General features: G+C 45.6%; 1 protein-coding gene across 3 annotated transcripts in view; it reads right to left on the bottom strand.

Annotated features, from left to right (window-relative positions):
* Positions 1-20,687, bottom strand: part of LOC141076003 (dipeptidyl peptidase 3-like) — a 34,175-nt gene that overhangs the window by 11,305 nt on the left and 2,183 nt on the right. For 2 of the 3 annotated variants that reach the window (XM_073563229.1, XM_073563231.1), the window contains exons 2-11: positions 14,236-14,527; positions 12,801-12,890; positions 12,592-12,729; positions 11,772-11,846; positions 11,593-11,686; positions 11,371-11,504; positions 10,881-11,011; positions 10,744-10,802; positions 9,611-9,805; positions 8,066-8,178 (exon numbers count right to left, since the gene is read on the bottom strand). In XM_073563229.1, coding sequence (XP_073419330.1) covers positions 8,066-8,178; positions 9,611-9,805; positions 10,744-10,802; positions 10,881-11,011; positions 11,371-11,504; positions 11,593-11,686; positions 11,772-11,846; positions 12,592-12,729; positions 12,801-12,890; positions 14,236-14,527 — 1,321 coding nt within the window. Of the gene's footprint in view, positions 1-8,065; positions 8,179-9,610; positions 9,806-10,743; positions 10,803-10,880; positions 11,012-11,370; positions 11,505-11,592; positions 11,687-11,771; positions 11,847-12,591; positions 12,730-12,800; positions 12,891-14,235; positions 14,528-16,133; positions 16,220-20,687 lie in introns of those variants that run through there. The other variant, XM_073563230.1, reaches the window with a different exon arrangement.

The following is a 20,687-nucleotide window of genomic DNA, read 5'->3' as shown; positions in this document are numbered from 1 at the left end:
CTGAAGAACGTGCTCCACCTCGCGCATGGTTGTTCTGCTGCGGGTGCCCCCCTGAAAAATTATGTAAACCACCGCCGTGGCGATATCCGATGGAATCCGGACGGGGCGGCCTGCTAGAAAGTGATGAAACTTCTGCAGAGCCAGCCGAATTGCTCGTATCCCCAATAAGTTGATCGGGAGGCGTGCCTCCTGTGGCGACCACCGTTTCTGGGTTGTGTGGTGGCGAAAACCCGCTCCCCAACCGAGGAGACTGACGTCGATTGTCATTATCAGCCCATGACATGGGGGGAATGGTTTCCCCTAGGCCAGAGAGGACCTGGTTATCCACCATCCGAACGACTGCCTGACTTGAGAGGACAGTTTGCACCGCCGATCGAGCGTGAAAGGATTCTTGTCTCAGACTGACACGAGGCATGCTGCAGGGGGTGAAGGATGGAACTGGACGAAAGGTATCGCTTCGATTGCTGCCACCATTTTCCCTAGGATCCTTATCGCGGATCGGATGGTATGAGGGACTGGTTGGCGTAGTGTCCGGACTCCCTGCCGGAGACTAGCGCCCTTTCCTGAGGGAGAATTATCAACCTTCAGCAAGTGTCGAAGATCATTCCTAGGAAGGAGATCCTCTGAGCTGGCACAAGGGATGATTTATTTGCATTGACCAACCATCTAAGCGGCAAGAGTATCTAGCGTGATGTTGACACCTTCCTCACATGCCCGTATTGACGGGCCCTTGACCAAGAGGTCGTCCAAATTAGGCAAGCCGACTATGCCTCGCGAATGCAGTGTGGCCCTGACAATTGCCATAACCTTTGTGAACACTCTGGGAGCCGTGGCTAGCCTGAAGGGTAGCGCTACGAACTGAAAATGCTGAACGCTGATGGCGAAGCGTAGCCGCCTCTGATGAGGAGAAAAAAATGGGAATATGCAGAAATGCATCCTGGCTGACAATTGAGGCCAAGTATTCTCACTGCTCCATGACCGCTATGACTGAACGGAGACTCCATCCGAAAATGTCTGATCCTGATGAATTTGTTCAGAAGCTTTAGGCCCAAAAATAGGCCCGACAGACCCGTCCTTTTTGGGAACCGCAAAAAGGTTGGAATAAAACCCCTGAGCTCTTCCGTGTTCCGGCACTGGAACAATGACTCCGTTGTGCAGGAGCGACTTGATGGCTCCCAATAGAGCCCTTACCTGGGTATCCACCCTGGGAAGCCGGGAAAGAAAAAACCATCTTGGAGGGTATCTGACAAATTCTATTTTGCAACCTGAGGACACCAATTCTTTTACCCATGCGTCGTGAGCGATGTTGGCCCAGACGTGGTGAAAACAGAGTAGGCGGCCGCCCACTTTGCTGGTGTTGTCTGGTAAAGACCTCGAGTCATTTGGCCGATGATCCTTAGGATCTGGGTCCCCTCGATCTGGCCTGTTGAGCACGCATTCTCCCCAATGGGTTGGCTGTATATGACCTGCCGCTCCCTACCGTGGTTGGGGGCGGCCTGAGGTGGCGGAATTGGGCCCCGTAGTCCACCCGGAGACTTTTAACGCATGACACCAGACTGGCCTCCTATTCGGGTCCCGGACCAGGCTCAGGCTGCTTAGCGGCCGCCACCTGACCAATGCCGTCACGCCCGGCCTAGAATGGCCGGTGGCACTGCGAAAGGCCCGAAAACGTGCCTGAACCGGGTGACGAAAAAAAACGATTTAACCTTCTGCTGAGGGAGAAACCCGCTCTTTCCTCCTGTGGAGTCGGAGATAAGTTGATCCAAAAATAGGCGGCCGCACTAATAAGGCAGGGAAGTCAAGGACTTCTTGTAAGTAGAATCGGCCCGCCCTGTCCTCAACCATAGGGTTCTGCAGATAGAGATTGCATTAGCGGCAGCAAGTGCTGAACAATTGGCCGCATCCAAAGACGCATTCAATACATAACCTCCAGCTATCGTCATCTGACATGTGACCTCCGAGATCTCTGCAGGTAGATCCTGCTCCTGCGTGACCTTGTTTAATGTTTCTGACTATGATATCATAGCCTTGGCTACCCAAGTTGCTGCGAACGAGGGAGCGAGTGCAGACCCTGACACCTCATATCCTGAATGAGCTAGGCTCTCAATAAGGCAGTCCTTAGGATCTTTAATCGAGGAAACCCTAGGGACAGATAACAGGGTCTTAGAGGCCAGGCGTGAAACCAGAGGATCCACTATCGGGGATTCCATCCATTGTTTACGGAGGTCCGGAGCAAACGAATAACGCATTTCGAGTGCCCTTTAACCCGAGAAAAATGCCGTTTTGGACGTTCTCTGTGCCGCTGCACTATGTCCTCAAACTCAGGGTGAGAGGAAAAAATTCTGTGCGGCCGCTTCACTCGTTTACATGCCACTTTATGCCCCGTAGCCGCTGCGGTATCATCCTCAATCCCCAGGGTCTGATTGACGGCTTCTATGAGGCTGTCCACTGTTTCACGTGACTCTGGAGTGTCAAGGTCAATGGGCTCGTCTGAGTCGTAATCTGAGGTCTGCTCGCTATCAACCACTGGTGACGGGGAGCGAGAAGCAGATCTTACGGATGCCGAAGTCACCGGATGGACTGGGCGACACCGTGTGGATTTGTTTCCCCCGGGTCTGCCTGGAGTGAGGGCGGCCCCTGCAGGCCGGAGGCTCCTGTGAGGTTCTAAAGGCGGCGAGACACTGTCCCTGCCCCTATCTGGGGCTTGAAGGGATTCTATTGCTCTCGTAAGCGACGCCATGTACTGTGACAGTGACCGGGCCCACTCCAGGGGATTTGACACATTGGTCGCAGGGGAGGGCTCCTGGGCGTATTTGGATTCGCAGGCTTCGCATAAATGCTTGCTCTGCGCCCGCGGAAACGCAGCCCGACAAGAGATGCATGCCGCGTAAAAGAACGTGTGCGTCTTTGCTCTTTTTTTTTCCGGACATGCTGTATCTGTCCGCTGCTGGGGATATGGGGAAGAGGTAGCCCCTCGTTTTTCCCTATAGCATGGCCTCTCGGGCAGCACTTACCCCAGTCCTGCGCCCCCCCCGACCTGGATGCTTCCTTTAAATCGCGCGCCGACATCTGTGGCGCGCACCAGCCTGTAAAATCGCTCTAGGGGCGATACTCCCACTTTGCGGCCTAGCCCATGCTCCGAAGCAGGGGCCTCGATTTTTACCGCCGCTGAGTGCGGGGTGGGCTGCCGGAAGCGACACGCGGCCCCGAGGGCGGAACTTCCGGCCGCGGCCTAGCTCCGGCCGAAGCCGCGGCCTCAATTTTCCCCCTACCCGACCGGGGTGTGGGGGGCGCGGTACCAAAAGTGGCGCTACTGGCTGGGGCAGTGTTCCTGTCCTGACGGATCCAGCCCTTCTCTTGCATGGATAGTGGACGCCGCGAGGCGTTCTGCGGCTGTGGGCTCCAGCCCAAAGTCTTCGCAGGAGCCCTCCCCGACCCTTTTCCCACCAATGATCCTCTTCAGCCTGAGCGCAGGTATGTGAGGGGGTCTTTGATAAAAAATAGGACGGTGCAGGCACCCTAGCTCCATCTAACCCCTTCAGGGGGTGAGGAGAGGGACTGTCCGCCGCCTTGCAGCACCGCCATCTAGCGTTGGTGGAGCAGTGGGGGCCGCACGGATTAGTCTTGTGCCTCTGTACAGCCCATGGTTTCAATACCTAGGGGTGGACAGGGCTAAGTCTGGCATAATGTCCCACGTCGCGGGAAAGGATACGTGGAGGGATACTCGCACGTGCTCGCCCGTTGATGGTTTGGGGAAATCGGATCCTTTCAATAGGATGCGTTGCCCCTGTCTCATCTTCATAATATAACAAACAAAAATAGACGTCTGGGGAAAAGTCCCAGATATGTCCCTCGGTGCGGGAAAGTATACGCGGAGACGATACTCAACGCGTGCTCGCCCGTTGATGGTTTGGGGAGATCGGACCATTTCCATAGGATCCCTCGCCCCTGTCACATCTTCATAGTAAACTAGAAAAAAATAGTCTGGAGAGATCCAGACTGTGTGTGCCTCCATAGGACACTAAGCAAAAAACTGATTTCCGCCCGCAATAGGGGCGAGGGTGTATACTGCAGAGGAGGAGCGAACCTCTTTTTTTCACTCAGTGTCAGCCTCCTAGCGGCAGAAGCATACACCCCACAGTATCTGTGTCCCCCAATGAGACGAAGGAGAAAAGAAAACCATTTGGTATCAGAGTACACAGGCCGCTTCATCAAGAAAGTTACCCAATGAATGGCCAAGAGAAGAGAGCGACATGTAAGGTCACCAAGATAGGGGGGACTAGATCATTAAAAGTATCACAGTCCAATGTATTCTTATCGTGGGTAATAAATCCAAGTAAAAACAAAAAGGGTTTAGGTCCAAATTCTTATACAAAATTCCAATGTTTTATTTAGACAATTATAAAAAATTCCATGACACTTGAAAGCAAAAAATCAACAAAGAGGAGAAAAAAGCAATGTGTTTTAATAGCAAATGGCAATTTTAATCAGCTCTGATTAACACTGAAATGTGTCGCTTTTCTCTCCTCTTTGATGATTTTTTGGCCTTTGAGTGCCATGGAATTTTTTACAGTTGTGTAAATAAAACATTGGAATTTTATCTAATTAGCTCAAACTAAACCCTTTATTACATTTTCTTGACATATCGGATCAGGACAAAGTTCCGTGCACCTGGACTATATCAGACTTCAATGGTGAGCTAGCTGTTTCACTACCTTGTTTCCATAAATCCAAGTGTTCAGACCACATATGCATTAGTAGCCATCCAAACCCACTTATATTAGTGGGACCAGATGACCACCTATTTGTATAGGGGCTTCCTGACTCTCCCCCAACAGATGACAGTGGGGGAGGCGGTGTGTAGCAGCTGCTTACTCTCCTCTCCCCATACAGAATAAAAGTGTTTGATAACTACATAATGTATATGGCTACCCCTGCATTAGGTCATTCTGTTAAAGAGATTTTCCCACAATCACAACTTGCTCACTGGATATCGTGTTAATCGCTGAGGGTCTGATCTTTGGGACCCCCTGTTATCCAGGGAATGGGGGTTCTAGAACCTGGCGATACAAAGTCTTCTCTTGAACAGACAAGAGGAGCTCATGCTAGCACTTTGATCTATTCATTGTCTGTGGGACTGCTGGAAATTGTGGCGCGCAGCAATCAGCTTTCTCTAGCAGACTCACAATGAATGGAACGAAGGTTGAGCTTTGTGTCTCTCTGGTCCATTCAAGATGAGGTTCTTCAAAGTCCCATTCTGGGGATCGCTGAGGGTCCCATCCATTCATACTCCCAGCGGTATCAATTTTTCCCAAATCCAACGGATAAAAGACCACTTGCGATTTTCAGAAGAGCCCTTTTAACGCTTTACTGCCTTCGGACGGTATAGTACGTCCGATGGCAGCATCCCCCTCTTTGATGTGGGCTCTGGCGGTGAGCCCACCTCACAGATGGGACAAGTCAGCTGTTTTGAATGAGCCCGCAATAGCCGCAGGCGGAATTGCGATCCGCCTGTGGCTATTAACTAGTTAAATGCTGTTGTCAAACTCTGTCAAATGCTGTAGATATAGTATATCTTGACTTCAGCAAAGCATTTGACAAAGTCTCTCATACAATCCTTATTGAAAAAATGACTAAGTATGGAATGGACAAGGCAACTGTTAGGTGGATTCATAGCTGGCTTAGTGATCGGACCCAAAGAGTGGTCGTAAATGGCTGCACATCCAGTTGGAAGAATGTCTCAAGTGGGGTACCACAGGGCTCTGTCCTGGGCCCTGTATTGTTCAACATCTTTATCAACGATTTAGATGAAGGAATTGAGGGTAAACTGATTAAATTTGCTGATGACACAAAGCTAGGAGGGATAGGTAATACTAGAGAAGAGAGAGAGAGGATTCAAAAAGATTTAAATAAACTGGAGAAGTGGGCAGTAACTAACAGAATGGTTTTTAACAGGGAGAAATGCAAAGTACTACATCTGGGCAATAAAAATGAAAAAAGCATATATAGAATGGGAGGAATAGGGCTAAGTGACAGCACATGTGAAAGACTTGGGTATACTAATAGATCACAGACTGAATATGAGTCAACAGTGTGATGCAGCAGCAAAAAAGGCAAATGCAGTTCTAGGATGTATTAACAGAAGCATACAGTCTAGATCACGTGAAGTCATTATTTCCCTCTACTCCTCTTTGGTCAGACCTCATCTGGAATATTGTGTCCAGTTTTGGGCACCACATTTTAAAAAAGACATCAACAAACTGGAGCAAGTTCAGAAAAGAGCGACCAGAATGGTGACTGGTCTGAAAACCCTGTCTTATGAGGAAAGGTTGCAGGATTTGGGAATGTTTAGTTTGCAAAAGAGAAGACTGAGAGGAGACTTAATTGCTGTCTACAAATATCTAAAGGGCTGTCACATTGTAGAAGGATCAACTTTATTCTCATTTGCACAAGGAAAGACTAGAAGCAATGGGATGAAACTGAATGGGAGGAGACACAGATTAGATATTAGAAAAAACTTTTTGACAGTTAGAGTGATCAATGAGTGGAACAGGCTGCCACGAGAAGTGGTGAGTTCTCCTTCAATGGAAGTCTTCAAACAGAGGCTGGACAGACATCTGACTGGGATGATTTAGCGAATCCTGCTTTGAGCAGGGGGTTGGACCAGATGGCCCAGGAGGTCCCTTCCAACTCTACGATTCTATGATTCTGACAGCAGCATTTAACAAGCACTTCCGGTGGTCGGCGCTCAAAGCAAGTCTGTAATTCTGCTACACAGAGGCATCTGAGCACCGCCTCTATGCAGCAGAGCTGATCGAGCTATGGCAGTTTCTAGCCTCCCATGGAGGCTATTGAAGCATGCCAAAAGATAAAAAAAAATAGTTTTAAAAATATAAAAAAAAATAGAAAAAAATAAAGTTTAAATCTCCGCACTTTTCTAGTACACGACATAGTAAAACCAATGGTGTCGTTGAAAAGTACAACTCGTCCCGCAAAAAACAAGCTTTCACACGGCCATATTGACTGAAAAATAAAAAAGTTATGGCTCTGGGAAGAAGGGGAGCGAAAAATGAAAACGCAAAACCGAAGGGGTTAATGATTAAAGTTCTTTTTAACTGGAATTCCCATAGTCCAAGGCTTGCTAAGAAGTTTAACACTGACTTATAAAAGGTAGCTCCCTGTTGTAAGTGGTACTAGAGAGATAGCAGACTTTTTTCCCATGGAATGTAACTATCGATGAGCGAACGTGCTGGGATAAGGTGTTATCTGAGCATGCTCGGGTGCTAACCAAGTGATTTCGGTGTGCTCGAAAAATATGTTTGAGTCCCTTTGGCTGAATTTCTCCTGACTGCTCGACAGTGCAACACATGCATGGATTGTCTAAAGAAAACACGCAATCCCTGTATGTGTTGGGGCTGTCTAACAGCTGCGAGGACTCAAACATATGTTTCAAATATGCCGAAGACACTCTGTTAGCATCCGAGCACGCTTTAAAGCAGATCTGTCACCAAAATACATACAATTATTAAATATATTTTTTTAGACCTGAAGTACCTGGTGTACTTACTGTCAAAATCCACATTAGAATCCCTGTATAATCCAAATATTAAATATGAACATTTTAGGAGGCCATTTTAATATTTGGCAGTGAAACTTTCACAATGGATTGCACAACCAATCCTGCATGGATTTTTGATGGTCTAATATGTGTTTGATAATAAATGCAGCTTATATTGTGAAATCTGGGGACATAACTTGCTATGAGAGCAAGTTCCCTTCATCACCCTAAAGGTTCATCATCCTGTGGACTTAATATTACATTTACCAGCCCATGTACAACATCTTGGTGCAAGACTCTTGTTCTCTTCTCTTATCCATTCGTTACTTTGCCGGACAATGGGGCCTCTGTTCTCGAAAAGCTAGTAAAGCGTGTCGGGCAAGGATGCGAGTGTGAACGTGCACAGACAATATCCCGAATACATGACCGCTGCTTACACAGCATGGGTGCACTTCTCAGGTATTCATTACTGCAGTCATCAGTCTCTGTATACGGTATATACTGTACCTTGTCTTCTTCGGATAAGAAGGTCAGCTTATCGCGCTCCGTCGCATATCCGACCGATAAAACATTCCCCAAAGAGACATTCTTAAATCCAATGCTCTGTCTGATGTCATCATCTGCGGAAATACAGACACAGAGTGCATTTTATATCACCTAGAATTAAAGGTCAATGCACTATTAACCCTATTATATCACTGGCGTATTTTTTCCAAAACTAATCCTCCATCCTAAACACACAAGCAGATTGGTCCATTCCTCCACTGAAGCCAGACATACAGCGGGTGAAATAAGTAATGAACACATCACCAGTTTTCTAGGTAAATATATTTCTAAAGGTGCTACTGACATGAAATTCTCACCAGATGTTGGTAACAACCCATCCAATCCACACAGGCAAAGATATCAAACCATAGATGTCCATAAATTCTTTACACACGAAACAATTACTAAGATAGCTCTGTGAACAAAGCATATCATATTCTCGGCAGCACGAGTTCTGTTTACGCAGGAGGATGTGCTGCCGATGATGATCGTTAAGCTGGTTTAGTAATCATCGCTGGTCTGTTTAAAGAGGCAGATATTTGGAAACAAGCATTCCTTCTAAAGCTCTTTCCATGATCATCGGCCCATCTAAACAGACTCCAAGCTGGTTTCATATGTTCACTGCACTTGGATCGTAATACTTGTCCCTACCACTTCTGACCTGAGCTAACTGTCTCCTATACGTCCAGTTGTGACAGGTATTTTGATCCAAGCGTGGGCCATGTTTCATGGACGTGTGAGAATTTTTCATGTACACGTGTGCTCGTACATTTACACTTTGCAAGATATGTACTATTTTTATAGAAAATGTGACAGACTCTACTAAATCCCATTCATTAATTTGGGAACGTTGGTCAGATGAAGCCAATCAGTATACAGTTCAGCAGATTCCTGCATAAACAGGAGTGTGTGGATTGTTTAAATGTTAAAGGGGTTATCCAGGCTTGGGATGAAAGTCTGAAACCTGACATTGTGTGGCGCTCACTATCAGGGTTCTCCAGTATGGCCGGTGAGCGCAAGTATGCAATTTACAGATTTCCACTTACATTCAGACTAGATGTGCGCATCCTTTTCTCAGTGCACCTCTGTTGTGAGAGCGGACAAGCACGTATAGTCAGCATGTGGCCGACGTCCAGTCAGCATGTGGCCACAAGTATGCTACTACACACAGGGCAGGACAGGGCTGCACTGTAACGGTTCAACAACGAGCTGGTTTTATTATCAGGTCCTATTATGCTATGATTTTACAAAACTATGCATCATCGGCATGTAGCTCTGAATCAGATTGCGACTAGATTCACACGATTGTACCCTACAGTCCATGTGACGGACCAAAATCTGGTCTTATGACCTGAACTAACAGCCTCAGAGCCATATGCAAACGATGCAGTCAGGATCAAGAAACCCACAATGAAAGATGAAATAAAGGCAGAACGGGTCTTATTCAGCAGGTGCCAAGAACTCAAAATCACATACTAATAGGCAAATAAACCTGTGTAACCTTACAGTTTGGGATGTTGATGCCAGCAGGGATGCCACTGCCACTAAATGTGACTACGTCCAATGAGGTGAAGTCGGGCCGGAGGAAAGTGTCCTTCTCATACGTAGACGGCCATGGAAGCGATGCAACGAGCCGTTCTGCTGCAGCGACCAGCTGAGCAAAGCGAGCACTCACTAGCTTGTTAACCACAGCCACAAAGCCTGAAAAACAGAAAGAACAGCTAGTTACAAGAGAATTAAGCAAGATAGTCACACAGTATAAAGTTTCAACAAACCACAGAAATGTCATTATTCTCTTCTGCCCTCCTATCACGAGCCCCTAGAAGACCTGGAGTTAAGACATTCACGTCGGATAATGAATCACAGGACTTCTTTCGCAATGGTGTGAATCATATTCTATTTTAAATGGATTTGGTTTCCTTCAGTGCTGAGAGGGTTAAGGACTCTTTCCATGCTGGCTGAGACCATACAGCCTGGTTGTTGTCAGCTGCAACTGCTTATCATTTACTCCCTCTATCTATACAGGGTCTGAGAAGTTAGTCCCTGCTGGTAAAGATTTGTCTTCCTGTGCTGAATGCTAAAGCTAAGTGGTTGGAGTGGACTTGCAGTAGTAGTGATTTGTAGTTTGTGTGTGTTTATCTCCTATTCCATTTTCCCTTTTGTTTTATTCTTCCCTGTCCCTATCCTATTGTTGGTTAGTGCTTTTGTATGATAGAGGAATTCTGTTATCCCTGTTGTGTATTTGTGTCTTGTTTACCTTACTTTTATGTCCCATGCCTCATGGGGTGGGGGAGGGGATTAGGGTTTAACAGGAGCATGATAAGTACAGTTTGGGTCCCCTCTCCCTTACTGAAGACCTTCACAGTGTGACACCTCCTTATAATACATCGCCCCATGCACGTTGCTCCATTCAGCTAGTTCTGGCCACAGTCCGGGAGACTGACACAAATGGTGATGCTCAGCCATCTTTGCAGGTGCCAAAGACTTTGAATGGAGCAGCAGAGCACAAGCGAGAGTAATGTCCCCCACACCAATCTGTTATCACCTATCCAGTATCTAATTTGTTTAAACCCAAATATTCATATAAAAGTGAGAACAAAATTCTGTAAGTTTCTATTTTATAATTCTCTGGATCTCACCTTCAAATTCTCCACGGGAACCAAATGGGTCTCTATAACTTTCAATGAATCCAATGTAGCTGTAATGAAAGGTTGAATGTTAAAACATGTGCTCCTTATATATTCTTACTCCCCCCACCTCCCTCGTCTCTTCCGACCTCTCCACTATTGGTCCTTTGTCCTGCACCCAGTATTTGGAGCCCTCTTTATGAGCTTCGATGGACCCTTCCTGAAAGCTGCGTCCATACTCCTCCAGCATTTTCCTTTGGTTTTCATTGGAAGCGTAAACCTATAAGAATGGAAGAAAATAAAAGTATGGTCACAAAGGTAACTAATAAGAGAAATCGTGAGCAGTGTGGTGGAGACAACCAAAGGAGCTTTTGCATTCCCTACGGGGGGGGCACGCCATGCGTTCCCTACGGGGGGCACTCCAGGCATTCCCATCCTAATTTTAAAGGTTCATGGGGGGGTCCTAAAGGTTGGACCCCGTTGATCATTTAGTGAGATGCAAATACCTGTTATCTTTTCTGAATTATCCTCAAAACCCAACTTCTGAAATATACACATTACATATTTTCCTTTCCGTGCAGGCTATAAGGACCGTACATACACCCTGGTGTCCGAAACAGCGTTAAATACAGGACATACCTTGGCTTTCTCCAGGTTTTCCCTCACCCTTAGAAGTAAAGGAGAGTAATCCCCCCTTGTGACTTGGATCTCGTAACCTTCAAACTCAAATTGTCCCAAGAGCTTTGACAGATCAGACGATGCATCCCCAGATCCTACGGATATGAAATGAAGGCCTATAAATAACGGCAATGTCAGGTGTAAACGTTACTTTCCTGTTCGCCACCCCATTTAATTGCTCACCTTCTTTGCTGACCGATGCCAGACGAACTTCATACTTGGTTCTGCCACCGTCGTCCTGAGTTTTGAATAGTCGCGTGTTGTAGGCACTAAGGCTCTACGAGAAAAGGAAAATCAGCGCATCTTGACAGGTATGTAATCCCAGAAGCAGAGGAGTGAGCAGAACAACTTGATTCATTTACCTTTGAGTCAAGGAACTTCTGAATCAGTTCGGCATCTTCCAATGTGCAATTTGTCGAAAAATAAGTGCTAATACCCTATAAGAAAACAAAAGTATAAAATGATCATATAAATAGTGATGTTTTAGCAAAGAAGCGCCAACAATCAGAAACAGTCATAGAACTAGTAGAGTATTTTCAGATTTATAATCCAAAACAGTGCGCTTAAAGGGGATATCCGGAACATAAAGGGATATTCCCAACTCAAAGATCCTATCCCAATGTGTAGTAGGTGTAATAATAATATTAGCAAATACCTCCAATTAGAAATGTAGTATAGTTTTTGTGATTAACTATATCGCTTTCCCCATATGCAGGCACTGCAGGACCTTAGGTATAAAGACTACTGATATAGTGACAGTTAGTGGCTAGTAGATGTAATCACGGATACATAAAGTCGTGCAATGCCTGCACATGAGGAAAGTGAGTGTCAGTACAGAATGACTGTTCAAACCAAGCTGAGGCACTCTGTGCACCCTTAGAATGGCCAAGCATTAAAGTACACCTTCCCATCTATCTCCACCCTCCCTTCTTTGAGTGACAGATCTGGTTTTATCGATGAAGAGTATGGAAAGAAATGGAAATCAAGTACAGTAGGTGGGAAGGTGTATTTAAATGTGTACTCTAAGCGCCAGTGCTTGGTCTCAATAGTCATTCTGTGCTCCCTTTAATATGTGCGCAATGTTTTGTTACAACTCTGTTGCACCGCTCATAAATGACTCCTCCTGTAAATGTTAGCCTAAATAACGTTACCCTTACTCATGTTTTAGTTCTGGCCACTTACATGGTCCCCTAGGCCCAGCTGTCTCTCCTGCGGCTCCAGTGAGTACATGCCATCTTCCACCATCTTCCACAGTGCTTCCATCCCTTCTGGGTCTTCAGTGAAGGCCTCACTTGCGCGCAGCAGCTTCTCCAGCTTCTCCTGCACAGGAAACAGTCAGCAATGACTCCGTCTATACAGAAACTTTCTCTTCACCATTGGAAAGCACTTACCTTAGGAACAGTAGGAACAAACTTTGTATCCCCAAAGGATTTGTAGTTTCCCATATTGGCAAAAAATCCAGCAGTGTAAACTAGGAGGGCCTGCAAGAATAAGAGGGGAGATACAGGATGTCCATGTGTCATAACCATCACCGCACCATAGACCCCACAGCTCGTGTCACTACAAGGCATGGTGATATAGGTGTTGTACATCATTTGTACATAGTGTGCAGATCTTTTCTGGAGAGACTGCAGAATATATTATATTCTATCATGAGACTCCGGCAATTATTTGCTCAGGTTCTGAAGACACGAATGATCAACCCACAGCTGTAGATGTCATCTTCACCATTACAACAATCAACAAAGGGAAGGAACGTCTACAGCTCCAATCACCGTCACTTCTTCTCTTGCCATTAAAGGCATTATCTGTTTATTTTTTTTTTACCATGGACCTAAGAACTAACAGCCAGTTAGTTGCTACCTATCTGCCTGCCCCGGCACCGATCTCTCCCAACTCAGAGTGATCACAGACAGCTCCTGCGGGGGATTCAGCGGATTTCATTGACGCCACTTTGACAGAGCAGTGACTTATATCCCGCTCTGCTCTGTTGACGGGGCGTGACTGCTGAAGTCATGCTGATTGACAGCCAGATCCCTGCTGCCTAACTACGGGGAGCTGGCTTTCAATCAGCATGATGTTGGCAGTCACACCCTGTCGACAGAGCAGTTCAGAAGAAGAATAGCTGGTCTGTTGACGTGGAGCAGCTGAATCGCCGGTGACCTCTCTGTATCGGCCGCTGGATGGAAAAGGCTGGTAGTTGCCGCTGTTAGCAGCTACATGCCTGTTAGTTTTTAAGTCCACAGTAAAAGAAAATTCAAATAGTCCTCGACAAAATGTATCCCCGATCCAGAGGTTAGGCATAAAATGTATGATCAGTGTGGGTTCCACTGCAGGGACAAGAATGGTGGTCCCATAAATATGTGTGGAGAAGTGGTAAGCATATCTACAGTGTATGGGACCTCTGGTCACACATGTACAGTACTGAATTCACATGGATCCCAGTAGTCAGACTCTCACCGATCCTGTGGTTAGATAAGTGTTTGTGGGATAACCCCTTTTAACAGGATATAGGTGCTTAAACCATGCTTTTATTCAAACCGTATCTCCGTGGTGCAGAAGCCATCGATTGACTATTCCGGCTCTGCTCACTTCCATGGAGGTAAATGGAGTAAGTAATGTCACGTCTGCAGATATCTGTTGGGTCATGTCTTCGATCAGCACATATCAATCTCATGAACTAGTACTTGTAAGGGGAGGTGCACGAGAACAGCCGCTCATGACCATTCAGATACCTGTATAAGAGACAATACCTGCCCCACTCACCTCCCGATACGGAAAAGAGTGGAGCCGGAATCCCCCTTTAATAAATATACATACACATACCTGGTATTCCTCATCGGTCAACCCCTGGGCCTGGGCCACTCCATGCAGCACAGAGGGCTCCTGCGCCCGGAAGAGCCTGTTAAGCAGAATGTATATGGCTGGAGATTCAGGCGAGGTCTGGAAGAGAACGATCAGTCCTCCATAAAATGACGCTCGAGACAAAAAATGGGTGTAAAGCTTCTCCTCCGCTGATAGAAGTGAAAAGGCCTCTTCACAATCAAGTAAAGCGACGGGAAGGTCATTGGGGAGGACGTACTGAGACGTGGCGGCCATGATTCCAATAACGATGTCCCTGAAAGATACAAAGAAGAGATTTTTCTTATTCCAACCACAGCCGGTATATGCCATAAAGGCTCCTACAAGAAGACAGCGGAGCGATGACTGGTAGCCTTTGCCCTTTAGGCCAGACTAAGTGGGGTCTCCAGCACCTTGGTGGTCTGCTACGACAGCTGGCCCTTCTGATGTTCTGATAACTTTATGTCACAGAAGTAAATTGATTTCATCAAAGGTCAAAAGAGCCTGAAAGATTAATGCTCCTCAAACCTCAGACGGGAAAAACTAGTGACAGGCTCCATTATTACTGCCATGTACAATGATCATGGCTGCAAAGCACTGAGGAGTATGGTGGCGCTATAAAAGGAAAACATATGGTTTACTCTAAAACGATGCAGTGTTTAAGAGGAAGCATAATTATAAATACCAGCAAGAGACAATGAGACTAGTCCGAAAAGCAGTGGGGTAACTAGAGTCACAATGCAAAATTTGGACCGGGGCTCCCACCTAGATGTTGCTCATATGTATCAGCCCTCATAGCATCCTGAATCCATTAAAGACATGCGTGTTTGCCCCCCACCCTCCATAATGTAATAATATCCCTCATCCTGTACTAATGTAGCCATCCTGGGCCCCTTCCTGCAATAATGTCCAGCATCCTGGGCCCCTTCCTGCAATAATGTCCAACATCCTGTGCCCCTTCCAGTATGAATGTTTCTAATCCTGGACTCCTTCCAGTAGGAATGTCCAACATTATGGGCCCTTTCCTGTAATAATGTCCCTCATCATTGACTCACTCCTGGTAAAATGTCTCCCAAACTGGGCAACCTTCCTAGTATGATGTCCCCAATCCTGCGCCCCTTTCTGTACAGTATCCTCCATTTCTGGACCCCTTCCTGGTATAACGTCCCCCATCTTGGATCCCTTCCTGGCAAAATGTTGCCCATCCTCGACCCCTTCCTGGTATAATGTCCCCCATCCTGATTTCATTTTCCCCATCCTGGGCCCCTGCCAGTAATGTGTCCCCCATCCTGGGCTTTTCTTGATATAATGTTCCAGCTCATTAGCCCATCTTCCACGATGTTCAGCATCCTCTTCTATAGCCAGAGCACAGTCTGGCTATGGTATGTGCCGCCTGTAAATGGCTAATCGTCAGCTGCCGGCTTCTGATTGGTCAGCAGCGTGTACTGCAGTGCATGGACCCAGTGGGTCTGTGTGCTGCAATACATTTCAGCTGAATGTGTATCCTCGGACACACATCCAGTTGAAATAGTCACTGGCATGGGCAGGTCCCCTCTTGCACAGGACTGGTCGCACCCTCTGCAATTGCTACATCCCTGCCAAGAGGTAGATCCCTGGTGGCTTCTCACGGCCCCGATCCCCTAGACTGACAAGTCTCTCCCTGTGTGTTGTAGGATCTCTGATTCATGCTGCCTGAGGTTCAAAGTGGTTTTCAAGCTTCAGAAAACTTTAGCAGAATTCTGCTCCAAGCATCTGATATTGTCTGTAACGAGGACATCACATTGACAGCACTGTAGTCAATCACTGAGCTTTACCCGATTTGATAGATTTGATTGGCTGAAGCGCTGTTGGAGTGACATCAATACTGCCAGACAATAACTTACACTGGGAACAGCAATGGAGACTCCGCAATGGACCAGGGGAGGGTGAGTTTTTTCAAAACAAACTGCAGCATGGAACATGGATCCCCCTTAACCCCTTCACTACCAAGGGTGGTTTGCACGTTAACTCCCGGGCCAATTTTTACAATTCTGACCACTGTCCCTTTATGAGGTAATAACTCTGAAACGCTTCCATGGATCCCGGTGATTCTGACATTGTTTTCTCTTGACATATTGTACTTCATGATAGTGGTAAAATTTCATTCAAATAACTTGTGTTTATTTGTGAAAAAAATGGAAAATTGGCGAAAATTTCGCAATTTTCCAACTTTGAATTTTTATGCTCTTAAATCAGACATACGGCACACAAAAAACTTAAGTAACATTTCCCACATGTTTACTTTACATCAGCACAATTTTGGAACCAAAATTTTTTTTTGTTAGGACGTTATAAGGGTTAAAATTTGACCAGCGATTTCTCATTTTTGCAACACCATTTTATTTTTACGGACCACATCACATTTGAAGCCACTTTGAGGGGTCTATATGATAGAAAATACCCAAAAGTGACACCATTCTAAAAACTGGACCCCTTAAGGTGCTCAAAACCACATTGAATAAGTTTATTAAACCTTCAGGTGCTTCACAGGAATTTTTTGAATATTTAAAAAAAAAAAAAATAAACATTTAACATTTTTTCACAAAAAAAATACTTCAAGTTCAATTGTTTTTTTATTTTACCAAGGGTAACAGGAGAAATTAGACTGCAAAAGTTATTGTGCAATTTCTCCCGAGTACGCTGATACCTGATATGTGGGGGGGAACCACTGTTTCGGCGCATGGCAGAGCTCAGAAGGGAAGGAGCGCCGTTTGACTTTTTCAATGCAAAATTGGCTGAAATTCAGATCGGACGCCATGTCACGTTTGGAGAGCCCCTGATGTACCTAAACAGTGGAAAACCCCCACAAGTGACCCCATTTTGGAAACTAGACCCCCCAAGGAACTTATCTAGATGTGTGGTGAGAACTTTGAACCCCCAAGGGCTTCACAGAAGTTTATAACGTACAGCCGTACAATTAAAAAAATCATTTTTTCCACAAAAATGATCTTTTCACCCCCAATTTTTATTTTTCCAAGGGTAACAGGACCCTAAAAGTTATTGTGCAATTTGTCCTGAGTACGCTGATACCCCATATGTAGGTGTAAACGACTATTTGGGCGCATGGCAGAGCTCGGAAGGGAAGTAGCGCCATTTGACGTTTTTGGCTGGAATTGAGATCGGACACCATGTTGCGTTTGGAAAGCCCCTTATTTACCAAAACAGTGGAAACCCCCCACAAATGACACCATTTTGGAAACTAGCCCCCCTAAGGAACTTATCTAGATGTGTGGTGAGCACTTTTCCACAAACATGATCATTTAGTCCCCAATTTTTTATTTTCCCAAGGGTAACAGGAGAAATTGGACCCCAAAAGTTGTTGTCCAATTTATCCTGAGTACGCTGATACCTCATATATGGGAGAAAACTACTGTATGGGCGCATGGCAGAGCTCGGAAGGGAAGGAGTGACGTTTTGGAATGCAGACTTTGATGGAATGGTCTGCGGGTGTCATGTGCGTTTGGAGAGCCCCTGATGTACCTAAACTATTGAAACTCCTCACAAGTGACCCCATTTTGGAAACTAGACCCCCCACGGAACTTATCTAGATGTGTGGTGAGCACTTTGAACCCCCAAGTGCTTCACACAAGTTTATAACGCCCGGGCGTGAAAATAAAAAAAATCATTTTTTTTCCACAAAAATGATATTTTTGCCCCCAATTTTTTATTTTGCTAAGGGCAACTGGAGAAATTGGACCCAAAAAGTTGTTTTGCAATTTGCCCTGAGTAGGCTGATACCCCATGTGTGGGGGTAAAACACTGTTTGGGCGCATGGCAGAGCTTGGAAGGGAAGGAGCACCATTTGACTTTTTCAACGCAGAATTGGCTGGAATTGAGATCAGATGCCATGTTGCGTTTGGAGAGCACCTGATGTGCCCAAACAGTGGAAACCCCCCAATTATAACTCCAACCCTAACCCCAACACACCCCTAACCCTAATCTCAGCCCTAACCCTAGCCCTAACGGGAAAATGGAAATAAATATTTTCTTTTAATTTTATTATTTTTCCCTAACTAAGGGGGTGATAACGGGGGGTTTGATTTACTATTTATGGCGGTTTTTATGTTTGGCAGCTGTCATACGCTAAAAGACGCTTTTTATTGTAAAAATAGTTTTTGCATCACCACATATTGAGAGCTATAATTTTTCCATATTTTGACCCACCGAGTCATGTGAGGTCTTATTTTTTGCGGGACGAGTTGACGTTTTTATTGGTACCATTTTCTGGCATGTGACATCTTTTGATCGCTTTTGATTCCGATTTTTGGGACGCAGAATGAACAAAAACCAGCGTTTCATGAATTTCTTTTGGGGGGGTGCGTTTACACCGTTCCACGTGCGGTAAAATTGATAAAGTGCTTTTATTCTTCGGGTCAGTACGGTTAGAGCGATACCTCATTTATGTCATTTTTTTATGTTTTGGCGGTTTTATGCAATGAAAACAATTTTATATAAAAAATAATTATTTTTGCATCGCTTTATTCTGCGAGCTATAACTTTATTTTTTTGCGGATGATGCTGTGTGGCGGCTCGTTTTTTGCAGCACAAGATGACGTTTTCAGCGGTACCATGGATATTTATATGCGTCTTTTTGATCGTGCGTTGTACTTTTTGTTAGGCAGTATGATAATAAATCATTATTTTTTGCTTCGTTTTTTATTTTTTAAGGGGTTTGCTAATGGGACAGTTTTATAGGGCGGGTCGTTACGGACGCAGTGATACCAAATATGTATACTTTTTTTTTTTTTATTTTCAAAAAATGAATTTATTAGGGAATTTTTTTATTTTTTTTTTAATTTATTTAGCGATTTTTTAAAAATTATTTTTACACTTTATCACAGATCAGCAATCTGTCACAGGCATAGACGCAGACTTCCTCATGCCTGCGCTTTGCAGGCACTGAGGAAGTCAGCTCCCTACAGGCCCCCGTCGCCATATTGGATCCGGGGACCTGTAGGGAAAGAGCCCCCCGCAGCAGCGCTGCACATTGTGCTGCTGTGGGGGGCTCAGGGAAGCACGGAGGGAGCCCACTCCCTGCCGATGTTTCCCTTTAACCCCCGGTACACCGCGATCGTGTTTGATCGCTGTGTGCAAGGGGTTAACGTGTCGGGGGCGGTCCGTTACCACCCCTGACACATTGTGCCGGGTGTCAGCTGTGATAATCAGCTGACACCCGGCCGCGATCAACGACGCTCACCAGGTGAGCGCCGCTGATCTCACTAGACGTACTATTCCGTCCTTGGGACTTAGGTCCCAGGTCACATGGAAGGAATAGTACGTCCATTGTAGGAAAGGGGTTAAAGGAGATCAGGCCTGACAACCCCTGGTCAGGAGCCTCATCTCTTCGGCTGATTGGAAAGCGGTGGAATGCCTTATTTCCCCTCTGGGGGCGCTGCAGGGAAACTGAACATGGGCTGTGAGATTGTGCTACAAATCACTGCAGGACAAATATGGGGATTATTGGCTGGAACCCCTGCATCTTGTAGCACCACTAATTATCTAATTATACAGGGGTGTGTCTTAAGTTTAAACTCTCACAGTGATCAAAATAGAATGAAAAGTAAATAAACCCCCCCGTTTATCACCCCCATAGGCACGATCAACTAATAAAATAAAGAAATTATTTTTATTTTTCCGTTAGGGTTGGAAAGAGGGTTAGGGATGTGTTGGGGTTAGGGTTGGAGTTAGAATTGAGGGGTTTCCACTATTTAGGCACATCAGGGGGTCTCCAAACGCGACATAGTGTAACCATTGATACCAGCCAATTTTGCGCTCAAAAAGTCAAACGGTGCTCGCTCCTTTCCAAGCCCCGACGTGTGCCCAAACAGTGTTTTACCCCAACATGTGGGGTATCAGCGTACTCAGGAAAAATTGCACAACAACTTTTGTGGTCTAATTTCTCCTGGTACCCTTGGGAAAATAAAAACTGGGGGCTAAAAAAATGATTTTTTTTGAAAAAATAATGATTTTTTTATTTTCACGTGTCTGCGTTATAAACGTCTGTGAAGCACTTGGGGGTGCCAAGTGCTCACCAGACATCTAGATAAGTTCCTTGGAAGGTCTAGTTTCCAAAATGGGGTCACTTGTGGGGGTTTCTACTGTTTAGGCACATCAGGGGCTCTGCAAACGTAACGACGACCACAGACTTTTCCATCAAAGTCTGCATTTCAAAATGTCACTACTTCCATTCTCAGCCCTTACGTGCGCCCAAACAATGATTCCCCCCCACATATGGGGTATCAGCGTACTCAGGACAAACTGGACAACAACTTTTGGGGTCCAATTTATCCTGTTACCCTTGTGGAAAAAAAAATTGCTGGCTAAAAATCATTTTTTTTAGCGAAAAAAAATGATTTTTTGCTTTCACGGCTCTGCGTTATAAACTTCTGTGAAGCACT

Source organism: Dendrobates tinctorius, unplaced genomic scaffold (assembly GCF_039654945.1).
Source record: "Dendrobates tinctorius isolate UK_male_01 unplaced genomic scaffold, ASM3965494v1 ptg000384l, whole genome shotgun sequence".
NCBI classification, from domain to species: domain Eukaryota; kingdom Metazoa; phylum Chordata; class Amphibia; order Anura; family Dendrobatidae; genus Dendrobates; species Dendrobates tinctorius.
Note: the sequence above shows the minus strand (reverse complement) of the source record. Positions and strands in the feature narration are given on the sequence as shown.